Source organism: Haemaphysalis longicornis, unplaced genomic scaffold (genome assembly GCF_048455015.1).
Source record: "Haemaphysalis longicornis isolate Haplotype H1 unplaced genomic scaffold, Haemaphysalis longicornis Haplotype H1 scaffold_7, whole genome shotgun sequence".
NCBI lineage: Eukaryota > Metazoa > Arthropoda > Arachnida > Ixodida > Ixodidae > Haemaphysalis > Haemaphysalis longicornis.
In genome coordinates, this window is record NW_027526422.1 from 104,922,685 (window position 1) to 104,936,617 (window position 13,933).

Here is a 13,933-nt window from a genome sequence, read left to right on the forward strand (position 1 = left end):
GATTCCACCACAAAACAAAGCCATGAAAAACTTCTCGAAATCATAGAAAGTGAGCTGTCGATCTGGCTAGATGGCGAGCTCTCGACAACTGATTAGACTGGCTGCTGCTTCTCCAACGAAGGGACAACCTGATGACCACAGGATGTGCGAATGCCGCATAGTAGCGTGCACGGGAAACCGGCCCAACAACAGTGTGAGTAGCATTCGAGAGATGCCGCTAGGCTGCCATGCGCATGGCGCGTCTGGATATATTGCACTGTAACTGTGCTCTCCATCCAACGGAGTGGTGGCAAGTGCGAGCATCATGCAGGTTTCACGAGCAGATGACTTTCGCCGTTGCAATTTTGGGGGTGCGAGAAGTATGCGAGGAAACAACGAATCCAAGTTTTGGCAGCTCACATTAGGGGTGCGAACATTACGAGAGTGCGAGGATTATGCACGTAAATACGGTAATTCGCATAGTATGTGAAGTTACAAAGTAAACGTCACTAGCCATGAACACTGCAACGAGGACTCAATGGTTAGTATTTACTGGTGTGAAAGCACTAAGAATTTCATGGGAGCTCATTTACTCCATGTTTGTTCCGGAAAGCATACTGTATTTTCCGGTTTATATCTCGTTTGAACAAAGGTTGATGCACAGCAGAGGGAGGGGGAAATGCCGGTATACAGCAGCCCTACATTAGACCTAATGTCACACTCTGAAGCCAAAAGTCGTCAATCAGTACCCACTGCCCGATGTACAACAAGCACGACATTGTTTGGCACCTCATAGGCTTGAACGTTACTGAATGTTAGGGCTAAACAACGTTTGGCATAATGTCATGCTTTCAATTTTCTACCGTCATCAACTGGTAACTGTTGGAAAAAGTACACATTATACGTCAAGCTGCGGGTCAAGTGGGTACCAGTTCACATCTAAGACCTCAAAGTGAAACATTAGGCCTAAGCTCCAGCGTTTACACAACAGTCGCTGCTGTTATTTGAGCAACACTCAGAGCAAGTGGTGACCCTTGCAGGCAGATCCAAACCCATACTGACCCATACTGCAGATCCAAACAAAACTCCTAAATTGGCCACGACTATAACTCTTGGCTCTGCCGCTTAAGGATATGAGTGGTCGTGCTCACCTCGAGCCTGGCCTTGGCGGTCTGCTCCAGCTCGAGCCTTGACTCCAGCTCGCGCACCTTGGCCTCGAGGCGCCGCACGGCATGCGAGTCTTCCGCCTGGCTGGCAAGGTGGTCCATCTTGGAGTTAAGGTCCTGAACCTGTGAAAGGGACAGTGTGAGAGCGAACTAGTGCCGCAGAAGGTGGTGACGACCGTGTATAAGGTATGCAACAGCTCTCCATCATTTCGAGGCATGTCGGCGAAATGACAGAGAAACAAGCTCGTAGCAATGAGTGACATTTGTTGTTCGTGCTTCTAGATGAGAATAATACTGCTGCAACCACTTAACAAGTCCATAGACTAGCTGTTGAGAAAGAAAATGCAGAATTGTTAAAATAAATTAATGTTTGATGCCACTCTTTTTCCAAGAGTTTTGTGGATTCCAAGCGATGCTCACAGCTGCCGTATAGCTGATGCTCAACACCATATCCCCATCAATGATTTCACCAGTAGCCCGTTGCAGTCTACCAGATTCCTTGTTTTAAACTTAGCCACTGGCCTTGTTAACATCATTTCCACATAGTGACTTCTTACCTTGTCCACAACTTATCCACCACTGTATCTACAGGCAATGGAAAGCAATTCCTCCTGCACCGCCTGACACATGGTTTATCAACTGATTGCCTTTGATGCCACAGAGATCACTCTTTGAATGCTGAGAATGTGCTTGCAGGGTGACCCTCCTTATAGAAGAGGAAAAAAAGCTCCGCTTATCATTTCTGGATAACGGCTTTACAGCAGGAAAGGTACTGTACACTCTGTAGTGTTGACATGTTCAGTATAATTAGGTCCCCAAGTAACAATACACAAAACAACAGACAACTGTCCAGGTATGTGTAAGATGTCATTTAGCAAGTGGTACATTTTCTGGGACTGTTGCAAGACAGCCTCAGTGTAAAGGCTTAGACACAGTTAACAACCCAACAGTGTGTGTCCAACCCTAATCTTACGTAAAAAACCCCAACACTGTGACCATTCAAGAGATGGGGGGACGGGGTTGGTGCCAGTTTTAAGAAGATAAACGACACGTACTTGTTCCTTGAGGTGGTGTTTTTCAGACTCTAGGTCAAGAATCTGCTGCGTCTGCTCAATCATGAGTTTCTGGTCACTCTGCATCTGGAGGTAAAAAGAGAGCACCGGTTAGGAAACGACCCTCCAAACATTAGTTTTTGAATGCCAATTCCCACAAGTCCTTCACAGAGAAAACAGAATATGTAGTATAAAATTAAGCTTCAACAGAATAGATGTGCATGCAGTCCCTTGACATCAACTCTCCTTTGGCGTCAAGGCTATTGTTATTTTAAGGGGGGACGTGGCTTTCAAAATCAACTTTTTTATTTCTTTGTGGATTTTGATGAAAATTGGCACAGCAACTGGAAATGCTTCCGTGATAACACCATAAAAATTTCAAGCTAATATTCTGAAAACTTTTTTATGTATTAAATTTTCTTTCTGTTCCGCTTGTACCGAGCTTGAGCGGCTTATAAAACATGATAGAAAATTTGTTCGAAGTGCTTTGCATTCCCAAATGAATGGACGAGGTCGTGACAGTTTTAGAATTTTTTTTTTACAACACAATGTTTTTTAGTTTTCATTTTTTTAGAGGTTAATGTGCAATAGGCATGTTGACTGTGAACGATTATGTGAATAAAAAAATCACAAAAAACAAATCTGGAAAACCAAGAGTGTCACGACCTGAACTGTTCATCAAGGAATGTAATGCAAGAAACGGAATCAAAATAGACCCAGCGGTCACAAAGAAATCCCTGGTACAAGCGACACAGGTGGCAAAAAAAACTGTTTTGAGAAAACGGCTTCCAAAGTTGCAACATAGGTTTCACTTATCAAAAGTCGTCACGGTTGTAGCCTTTCATGTCCTTTTGAACATGGGGCTTCTGGAATGCCTTGCCTTGAAATTGGAGTGCCTCTCACAGCCTTTCTCTTTCCAGAAAATATCATTTTCAGCTCCTCTGTGAAGAGTACATACCCCACTTTGCAGATCAAATGAAGGGGGAGATAGGTTTCAATGGGCTTTCAATGCAAAGTAGGTTAGCTGGTTGGCTGTATCGCACTGAACAGCCTCCTTTTGCAGTGTTGTCACCATGGCAACAAGTTAAGCATTTTTTTTACTTAAATTTGAACATTTTTGGCTTTTTTTTATGTTTTATCATCTTGCCTGGCACAGCAACTTAGTACTCATACGTGCAGGTGTTCATTGCCAAAAGTTTGCATACCACAAGGATGAAAATGAGCTACTTTGAAGCTTGGTAGAGTATTCTGCATAACTCCCAACTTCAATGCAAGAGCATATTTTTTTACTACTTTTGACATTCAAGGCATCCAATATTTCTCGCAGCAAAGCCAGTATGCCCTGAGCAATGGAATCAATAATTTCACTAAAAAATCACTGTTAAATGCTGCGACAAACGTACATTTTTAATGCAGAGAACATATTTTTATTCCTATATTACTAACTCAAACCTGTTTGCATGAAAATTACAAGTGCACGGGAAACGTTGCGCAAGAAAGGCGATATGGCTCGCGCGCATCTTAGCGCACGCTTACCGCGACATATCGAACTTTGATTACAGCTGATATGGCTGGTCAGGTCGCTTTTAAGATTAAATCTAACGACGCAGGCATTAATTACAACTACTGGCGTTCAATCGTAACCGGTTGCCCAGTCATGTGCTGCCCCAATGCGCGTCGGCTATGCCGTGCGCGCCGCAGCGTTTGACGCGTCGACCGTTTCTTTCTCAAGGCTAGCGAGCCCACAGTCAAAACACAGCAATAACTAAGCGTGTAAACATCGCAAACCCGACCAAAAGTTCACTTCACGAACCGCTATTGCAAGCGCGCACACCGCGTCACCCTCCGGGGTCTGGCGACGGTAGAGTCACGCGCACCACGAAGCGTTCGATGACCTCCTCCTTTCGAGCCACACAACTTCCCGTAATCTGGCTCGTTATCTCCGGCATTCCCACCGCGATAACGTCCGTGTTGAATGCCATAGATTGAACAGAAACTCGGCCGAGCGAAGCGGCGAAAATGAACTCAACCCGCTCGCTACGCAGCTCAGGCGGCCGCCATCTTGCATTGCGCCCGTGACATCCAATCAGGAGGGTCGGTGTTCCGCGCCCCGACCGAGGACCAATAGCGCTTCAGCATCTATTTCTAGCTTCGTTTGTGCGTCGTTTCTTTTCTGCCGTTTGTGCGTTTGTGAATGAACAAAGATAAAAGAGGCGAGCAGAACCGGAAAGACGATCGCTCGGCCGATCTAACCATATCAAAATGGCCGCGCCCGGTGGCACCGGTGCGGAGATAGAGCGCTCCGAAAATTGCCGTTTTTTCGCCCTTTTGCGCTGATAGTTTGTCACCGCGCCTGACAAAAGTATTTTTTTATGCCACTTTGCGACGCTTTTCAGCCTAAAAACTTTGCAGACGCATAGAATAGGAAACATAGAAGCCGAATATGTGGGTTTCAAAAAAACGATGTTTTGGTCATTTTTCCGAAGTTGAAAGCCGCGTCCCCCCTTAATGCATAGCCAGTTTTAGTAGCGTTAAAACACTGCAAAATTGGCAACGGGAGAGTTTTCATAACACTTGCAGAGCAGACAAGACACAGAAGAGAAAGACATAGGACAAGTACAGAGCCTTTTTTCCTCTTCTTTGTCCTGTCTGCTTTTTGCCCGTCTATTATGGACACAAACAGTTTATTTAGCAAACAAAAGCCAGGAACAAAGCCAAGGGCCTCATATTCAAAATGTTCAAAGGAAAAAAATACGAGCTTCGCCGCAGTACAAATCAAGAATGGTGAGCTGCTAGCAGTTAAAACTGTGCAAGAGAAGCAAATTTTACAATCATAATGCAATTGAACATCTTCTCAAAGGCTGACACACTATCAACACATCGTCAGGAGGATAGGAGCTTGTCTGTCGACGGAATTACAAATACCTATGCAGCTCGAAATGGTGAACAGTTGGGTAACTTCACTGCCCTGCGGGATCCACATTCTCCATAGTAGTGTCCTTTCCGCGTTCCCCAATTCTCACTCAATATGTGCTGGCACATGGCGAGCAACAAGCTGAGTTTCGAGTTTTCATGCGAACACTGTACAACACCACTCATTCCTGGCCTCTCTGACTTCAGAAGATCCTCTGAGTGGTGGCTTCCCTCTCACAACATTTGCGCTCCATCAACGCAAGCCCCTGCCTCGCTCTTATCTGTGATGCAGCAAAACAGAGCCACTCTAGAATGAAGGCTCTCTTTACTTCACCTGCCAGCAATACCGGTAGCCCAACTGATAGACCAGCAAGGCTGTCAACTGAGGTCAGCCTGTGAAATTACAAGGACACCTAAGCACTACATGTGATGTAGTGGGGGGATGCAAAATGTCAAATTGCCAATGTCAAATGTGTCAAATTGCCGAATGTGTCCTGTCATATAACATCACCATTCTCTTTCTCCCTTGCATCTTTTTCTTCGTCTCTCAGCTACTGTGACTTGGCATTCCCCTGCGTTTCCACCACCAAGCAAAGGGGATATTTAGGGGGAATGTATTTTGCTACTAATTGTTGAATCTGTAATTAGCAGCCCAAATTAGTCATGTAGTTCCGAGTGCATGTCCGAAACACATTTTCAAGTCAAAGGCCACCACGCTGTCACTAGATCTGCCTTTAGTCAGCTAGAGTCACTTGTTTGTGGTGGCCTCGGGGACACATGCCAATCTTGCATTACAAAAGACCCTGGTTCCCATCCTACCCAGACACAAAATTACTCAACTGCCTTTTCACCTCAATTACCCCCTTTTTTTTACTCCATGCCATCGACCATTTTGTGTGCCATCTCTTTGCCAGAGGCACTGGATTTTCGACCCATAGTGTTCACTAATTTGTCCCCTATCAGAAACAGAGAAGAGCGTGCAGTGAAGTAGTACCTGCTGCACGGCAGCCTTGTACTTCTTCATGAGTTCAGCCTGCTCTTCCTCCATCTCTTCCAGCTGCACTTGGAGGGCACCCTTCTCCCTGGCCAGCTGCAGGCACCGGCTCTCAGCCTGCATCAAGAAAGGACGAGGATGAGGATGAGGATGATGCCACCACAACTGGCTTAACAACGGAGTGAACGGGACGCTGCCGAATGGGCCCCTACCTCGTTCTTGGTGCGCAGCACTTCTTCCAGCTGGGACTGGACGTCCTCCAGTTCGGCCTCCGCTCCCTGGCGGGCCTTGATGGCCGCGCTCTTGGCAAACTCCGCGTCCTCCAACTGCAGGGGACAGTGGAGCAAGAACAGGTTGTTAGCTCACGCTGGCAGCATCGGGCAAGGGCAGCACGTGGGGGGAAATATGCACAGCATGCTCCTATAAACATCCATCGTGAGGCAAATGAAGAACTTCCCCTGCATTCCCTGGAACTCCCTTGTGTAAATGCTCATTCACAGAACAGAAGGCGCCTATGCCACCTACTTACAGAACAGAAGATGGCCTGTGCTATCACAAGCTACGTCGAAAAATACTGAGAAATTTAAAGCCATTTACACTAAACCTTCCAGAAAACCGCCCCCAAGAGAACAAAATGACTCTTTTTTTTGCACTACCAAAGAACTCTTTCGCTTTTAACGATGGCAAGGGCATTGCAATCCTGAGGGCCGTAACTGCCCCTGCACTGTGACAGAACCTCCATATGCCCCCAGAGTTCCATATTCCAGCATTTCCTTTGTAGTTTATGGAGGATGCCCTTCACCTGGCTCTTGAGTTGCCGCAGCACGGAGCGGTTGGCCTGTCCATTGCGTGCCGAGTCCAGCATGAGCTGTGCGTCCTGCAGGAGGGCGCGGGTGCGGCGGAGGTCCCTGCGGAGGCGGCGCTCCACCTGGGGGTCCCGTGGCGGGGGCCGCTCGCTCATCTCGGCCAGCCGCCGCTCCAGCTCCTGGCGCTGCCGCTGCAGGCACTGGCGCTCCTCCTGTTCCGACTCCAGCAGGGACTCCAGGTTGCGCAGCTGCAAAGGCCGGAATAGGCAGGGAATAAGAGAAAAGTCCGAGGACACCTGAACAGTTCCTATTGGTTGTGAACACTGAGGCATGTCTATTCCGCTTGACTTGTTGCTGTACTTCGTCCCCTCACCACTTGAGACACTTTGCTTTGTGACCCGCTTTAATGCTTTCAAATGTGTTTGATCTGTTTCTTACACGTTGTGCCCTTGCAAGTTCCTGCCGCTGTGTGATCAGAAAGTTGACGATGCCAGTGGATTTCGTTGCGTGTGTGTTGACTCACTTGGCTATATTCTTCTGCTCCCTTACCCCATCTGCGGTCTACTGGCATAGACGGCCACCTCCCGTTAGGAATTCGCCGCACTATGGAATACTCCCTAAGGAGCTGTCTCATGGTTTCCGACTGGCTTTCCCATTCAATGGATAATTTGTATGGTATTAATAATCGCTCTACATGGTATAAGCAATGCGTTCGAACATTGGAAGGTGATTCAGTTATGCCAGCACCAACTTCTCAACTTGCCACTCTAATTGTTATGGCATGGAGCAAGCATGCACAGCAGCAGTACCTTCTTGGCTGAGGAGGCCCGTGCCTCGTCGGCCTCCTCGTCGCGCTGCGAGAGCTCGCGCCGGTGCTCCTGGCGGGCCTTCTCCAGGGCCATCTCGAGCCGCAGCTTGGACTGCTCCAGCAGGGCCACCTGGGAGGCCAGGTCCTCCAGCTCCTCCTCCTGGTCGCGGCTCTTGCGCTCCAGCTCCTGCTTGGCTCGCTTCAGCTTGGCCACCTGGGTGCCAGGGAGGAGGAGGGCACTGGGGCCATTAGCCTCCCACTAGACCATTTCTTTCTTTTTTTCTGCTGCTGGAAGGAAGCCCGTACCAACCACACAACTTTGAATTCACACGCAAAGTCAAGGCACATGCACTCAAGCATGGCCAATGCTTATGGAAATAATACGTTGCCTTCGTCCCCACAGAGGCAAAGATAATTTACGTGTCCTGGATGGCCCACGGACAGTCCCAGGACTGCCTTTGGTCCAGAGGTTCTATTGGAATCGGTGAAAAAAAATCTGATCTCTAGAATGCATCCTGGCAGCCCACAGATTGTCCAGGACTGTGATAATCGAGGAGACCCACTGTGCCAAAACAAACTCTCCAGGTATGCTTCTCGTCTCAAAACGGTGATCCTTACCAAAGGCTTGCAAAGGCAAGAAGTGCACGCCTCGCAAAGTTAACACAAAGTTGCGATGCACAACTGCAGTTCATCCAGCCAAGAAGTAAACTGGAACAGCTACTAGTCTCCTATCATGTGGGAATGACGGCAGTAGCCATGCAGTCCCTATCATGTGGGAATGACGGCAGTAGCCATGCAGTCTGGACTCAATGTAAAGTCAGTGAGACAATAGTTGTTGCACATGGATCACCTAACGTGTGATGATACAACTCCAATCTAAAGCTGGAGAAAAGTGAGCGAGTGTTCATTAGAGGAGAACAGTGGCCAGGACATGGCTTTAAAGACTAGCCAAGCAATGACACATGCATTAAGCACTGACACTGGATGGTCTACCTAAGACAATGTGATCACAGAAGGCCAGTGCATGCAGTCTTGCTGAGTGAAAACGAGAAAAACATAATGCGAAGCTTAACTGTATATTAAACAAATTTGTCAATACACCCTTCTAAGCAAAGGCCACTGGTATAGTACTCCAATGCAGGCTAGCTGTTACTTGTAATACGTGTTACTCTGTCTGCCTGTGGTTCTCTCAACCTTTTGTCTCGTCTAAGTTCATGCTCTAGCATATGCTGCAACACTACAACACTACTGGTTGAACCCTTTAATATGAGGTAGAAAGTAGACAGCATGACGATGATGCTGCCTGCCTCGTGTATTTGTCATTTCGTGCTGCCACATCAAGATGTTCAACCGCTGCCAGCCAACTTGTCCAAACATCCATTCATCTGCAAAACTACTGTTCAACTAGCCCAGCTGGTGTTCACGCCCAACCCGTTTTTGCCAACTCAACCTCTCGCACACACGCATGCTGAGAGCAGCAGCGAGCCCAGTGCAGCAGCTAAGGGCAACGCACCTCTTCTTCGGCCTGCGTGTTGAAGCTGAGCTCATCCAGCTCCCGGCGCAGGCTGTTGACGCGCTCGTGCTGCGAGTCCAACTCGGCGCGGCAGCATGCCAGCTCCTGCTCTAGCGCCTGCTTCTCGGCGCACAGCAGGTCCCGCTCACGCTGCAGCTTCTCGCGCTGCTGACGCTCCTGCTTCAGGCCCTCTGACGCCTGGCCCAGCTCGCTGTCAAACCTGCCATCACACAGGTCGAGAAAGAAGGAGAACAGCAACAGTTTGCTTCACCGTTTTTAGAGAACATAGCGGAGTGCAATGATGCCACACTCTCTGCCTCTCACGAAGGCTATGATTGCACTTCTGCTCCTCCATCTGATTGTTCCACAGTGGGCTATCTGCCCCTGTCTTATAAAGAGCAAGGGGTTGAGATCCTTAGCTAGTCACGGGGGGGTCATGATCGTGATGACGATGGGGATGCTGCGATGTACCCGCATAAACCTACAAGCGCACGTACGCATGCATCAACCTGTGAGCCCACCTTTGGACACATTTTTGCATGAAGTGGGGTGCAGTCACTCTGTCCGAGCAGAGCACCATTCCTCACCCAGTGCAACCCCAGCCCACCACCACCACATGTACATACCTGCGCTGCTTCCTCTCGAGCTCCGCATTGCGGGCCATGTGTTCCTCCACAAGCAGCTTGAGGTCCTGCAGCTCCGTGCTAAGCTTCTGAGCCTTGCGCTTCCATTGGTTCACTGCCTGGCGACCTTCGTCCAGGTCCGCCAGTGCCTCGTTCAGCTAAGGGAGCAAAAAATAACAACAGGGAACTAGCTCGTTGGCACCATGTATGAGAAAAGATCTTTTCGTGCTGTGTCACAGTAAAGACTGCAAAAATATGAGGGTCACTCCACATTTATATTTTACAGGTTACTCCCATTGTATCACTATATGCTTTATCACAATTTCAGAGTGTTAAAGTGCACGAAGTCAACAGCTGCAAGTAATGCAGTGAAACCTTGTTAATTCAAACTTCAATTATTTGAATTATTCGAAGTATCTTTGCTGAAACATTTGTAACAATTGTGGCTACTACCTTATTCGATGTTTTCTTGTGTTCCCTACCATCTTCCAAGTTTTATTGCACTTTACATATAAGTGTGTGTGTGTGTGCGCGCATGTGCGTGCGCACGTTCGCACATGCATATGTGTGTGATAAAAAAGAGAGAGAATTCCATGTGTTTTGCAATAGGCTCGAAAGAAGCTTTGCATGAAAAATATGAACAACTTTGTGGTCAACTTACTGAATACCTAATAGTTCAGGGCTTGTAAGAGAACCCCCGACTAAGACAGTACGTACTGTTCAAACTGTTAGATTAATTCGTAATAAATAAGTTAACCGCAAAGTTGTTCATATATATATATAAAATAAACTGTAAGGCTAGTGAAGCTTTACTTTCCTCACTGCTGCCTTTCTCTCTCACATTTTAATGCCCTTTTCTCTCTTCCTCATCGCTTTCCATCTCAAACATATGTCACTGCACCCGGAGCCTCAAGTGCTTGAACTGTATATAAACCACTTCTAGTCTTACTCTTGATATTACTCTTGATAAAGGACGGCCCCCGTCCGAAACGTCGATGTAAAGTTATGTTTTCAAAGTAAAGCTGTTATGTTTTTTATTCCGCCCCTTTTTACTATATATATATATATATATATATATATATATATATATATAGTAGTTACTAAGGGTTGGCCATCAAGAAAACCTCATAAAGCAAAGGGGAGGTTGTGGTGGGTCATAGAAACAGATGAAGAATTTTTTGAGTCAGAAAGAAATTGGTGAAAAATGCCTGCCGGGTGGGATCCGAACCCACGACCTCCAGAATACCGGTCAGGTGCAATAACCACTACGCTACCGGCAGGGCTGTTCCCCACTAGTTTCTCGGGTATTTATGTTAAGGTTTTTTTTTTGTTTCCTGTACTTGGGGGTGGTAGCCGGTGGTGGCGAGTCACGGCCCGGGGGTTAAAAGGAAGGTCCCCTTCACCTCGTGTAGTCCGAGTGGCGCTGGCTACCACCCCCAAGTACAGGGGAAAAAAAAAAAAACACCTTAACATAAATACCCGAGAAACTGGTGGGGAAACAGCCCCGCCGGTAGCGTAGTGGTTATCGCACCAGACCGGTATTCTGGAGGTCGTAGGTTCGGATCCCACCCGGCGGGCAATTTTTTCACCAATTTCTTTCTGACTCAAAAAATTCTTCATCTGTTTCTATGACCCACCACAACCTCCCCTTTGCTTTCCGAGGTTTTCTTGACTGCCAACCCTTATTAACTGTCTTATTTCACCGAGCCCCTCATTTCCCATTTTGCGATTCGCTATATATATATATATATATATATATATATATATATATATATTAATATATATATATATATATATATATATATGTGTGAGAGACAGAGAGCCCTCACCCTCTTTTCAGTGGCCTTCCGGGCCAGCATCTGCTTCTCCACGTCATCTTCATGCTGCTGGCTGAGCTTGCGCTTGGCCATCTCAGCCTCACGCAGGGCCCGCTCGTACTTCTGCTTGTAGATGGACCCTGCACACATGCACACACATCACCGACACCTTCTCTCAGTGCCTGCCACCGAGAAAAAACAAGAAAATGGCTTACGCTGAGCTCTGACCAAAATGACGGCTCAGTGAAAAGCAGCAAGCCCCCATCGCCAAAAGCGAATTTTGGCATAGCTCTGACAAGCAACTTGTCAGCCCTCACGTGAGTGTAGCAGCGGACTGTAAAATTGCAGGCCCCCCCAGTCAATGTGCATGCAATACGGTAATAGCAAACTCATGTGATACACTGCTGTCACATTCACGTAAACGGCGCTTGTGTGCTGCCACCATCAAGCAGGAATGAGTGAGCAACACATCTAAGTGCTGATGCATCAAATTAGCCTCATTGCACTAGGAAATGTGATGCACTAATCGCATCACGTTCAGGCAAGCGAGGCTGAAAAGAGGCAGCTGCATGGGGGCTTCTCCCTCCCACTAGGTCAAAAATATTGGGGTTCCTAACTTAAACGACACCTCAATAATATTAACTATTAATAACAAAAAAAAACTTGATTCATCGTGATTGTGAGAAACCACCTCTTTTACTACAACCAACCGTCAAAAATTACCAGCAGAATGGCTAGACAAAGCAGGTTTGCCAAACAGCCAAATATATGTAACATTTGTTGTTACATCGCATGTCTGCTGAGAACCAAAGGTAAAGACAGCCTGCAACTGTGACACCATTTCTTATCACACCCAGTTTTTCCCCCCGTCTCCCCTAGAGGGAAAACACAGTCACTTGTGCCACTACGTCCAGTGCTGATGCGCAAGGCACAAGAACATTACTTCAACATGCTCTTGAGCAAAACTCAGCTGATATGCTGTTCCACATCTCCATAACATGAAAAAAAGAAAACAAATGATATTAGTGGAGTAATGGAGGAAATTGTTACAGCAGGAGAAAAAAAAAAGCTACGCAATTACTGCTCAATGCACAATGTGAACATCCACAAAATCTTCTCATTGTGCACACAGCAGGGACAGATTAGTACAGCTTGAGTTTAATTGGAAGGAACCCTGGCACTAAGAGCCACAAATCATCTCGTCTTGCAGTGTCGATGACTCAGTGTCAGTGGACATAAAACATGCTTTTGGTAAATATTCAGCATCATGGCGAATATCCTGCAGTACCAGATTCCATACGATTTTTTAGCTTTCGTAAAAAACGCTGCGGTAGAACATCATTTTATTTTACACCCAGCCCAACCATGCCCTTGTTTATGAAATTGTCTTTCCCTCATTGCATCACACGCTTGCAGTGAAGCGTCCCTTACAGGGAGTTCTCGAATAGGACGGTGCGATATCGTTTTTTTTTTTTAATATGCGCAGACAGTAAGGTGCGTAATAGCGTAAGTACTGTGTATTATGAAGAGCATTTTCGTTTCTTTATATGCGCGAAAATCTCACCCTGGGTAAGATTTTCGCAGGGTGGTGAGATTTTCCTCTACGTATGAGAATTTCCGCTGTACGTATGAGAAACTCAGCTTGCGGCCGGGAATCGAACCCAAAACGATACTGCGTGGAAAGTTACGTTTTGCCGCAGAGCGCTCGCATGTACCCCCTCCGATATTCTCGAATCTCGGGGGGAGGGGCGGAATGGACACGCCCACTAACTTTACAATCTCAAGTAATGACTACCGACAATCATTTTCGTGTCGCACCAACCATTTGCGGGTGGTACGCGCACTGCCACCATGGTGATCAATAATCTTGCAATTTCACCGGGAAAGATTAAAAATAATTAGAAAGTTACGTAGAGTACGATATATCATCCCGATGATCCGATTATTTTTAGGGGAATTAATTTCTTGGTTTGGCTTTTTCGTTTTCTTTTTTTTTTTACTTTTCTTTTTTTCTTTTTCCCCTCTGGGAATCTGAAAATGCGGGCCCGAGACCGGTGAGACGGACGTTCAGGGTCGGCTAAAGGATGCATCCAGGGTTAGACAAAATAAAAACAAGGATAGAGGGAAAAAAACTTCATAGAGTGCCGCATGCTGTCTGGATTAGCGCCAAAAGGATCGCGTAAATCTTCCCAATTGCGTCAAACGGCCGCACCGGACCGCCCCTCTGGCCCCAACCTTCTCCCATAAATTACCACCGGAACG

At 46.9% G+C, this 13,933-nt stretch overlaps 1 protein-coding gene across 3 annotated transcripts in view; it reads right to left on the minus strand.

Moving 5' to 3' along the window:
• The window catches only part of LOC144146767 (unconventional myosin-XVIIIa-like), a 198,370-nt gene that overhangs the window by 10,834 nt on the left and 173,603 nt on the right, over positions 1–13,933 (minus strand). For all 3 annotated transcript variants that reach the window (XM_077678699.1, XM_077678696.1, XM_077678697.1), the window contains exons 23-31: positions 11,684–11,811; positions 9,858–10,012; positions 9,232–9,451; positions 7,720–7,932; positions 6,907–7,158; positions 6,317–6,430; positions 6,105–6,221; positions 2,201–2,284; positions 1,131–1,268 (exon numbers count right to left, since the gene is read on the minus strand). In XM_077678699.1, coding sequence (XP_077534825.1) covers positions 1,131–1,268; positions 2,201–2,284; positions 6,105–6,221; positions 6,317–6,430; positions 6,907–7,158; positions 7,720–7,932; positions 9,232–9,451; positions 9,858–10,012; positions 11,684–11,811 — 1,421 coding nt within the window. The remainder of the gene's footprint in view (positions 1–1,130; positions 1,269–2,200; positions 2,285–6,104; positions 6,222–6,316; positions 6,431–6,906; positions 7,159–7,719; positions 7,933–9,231; positions 9,452–9,857; positions 10,013–11,683; positions 11,812–13,933) is intronic.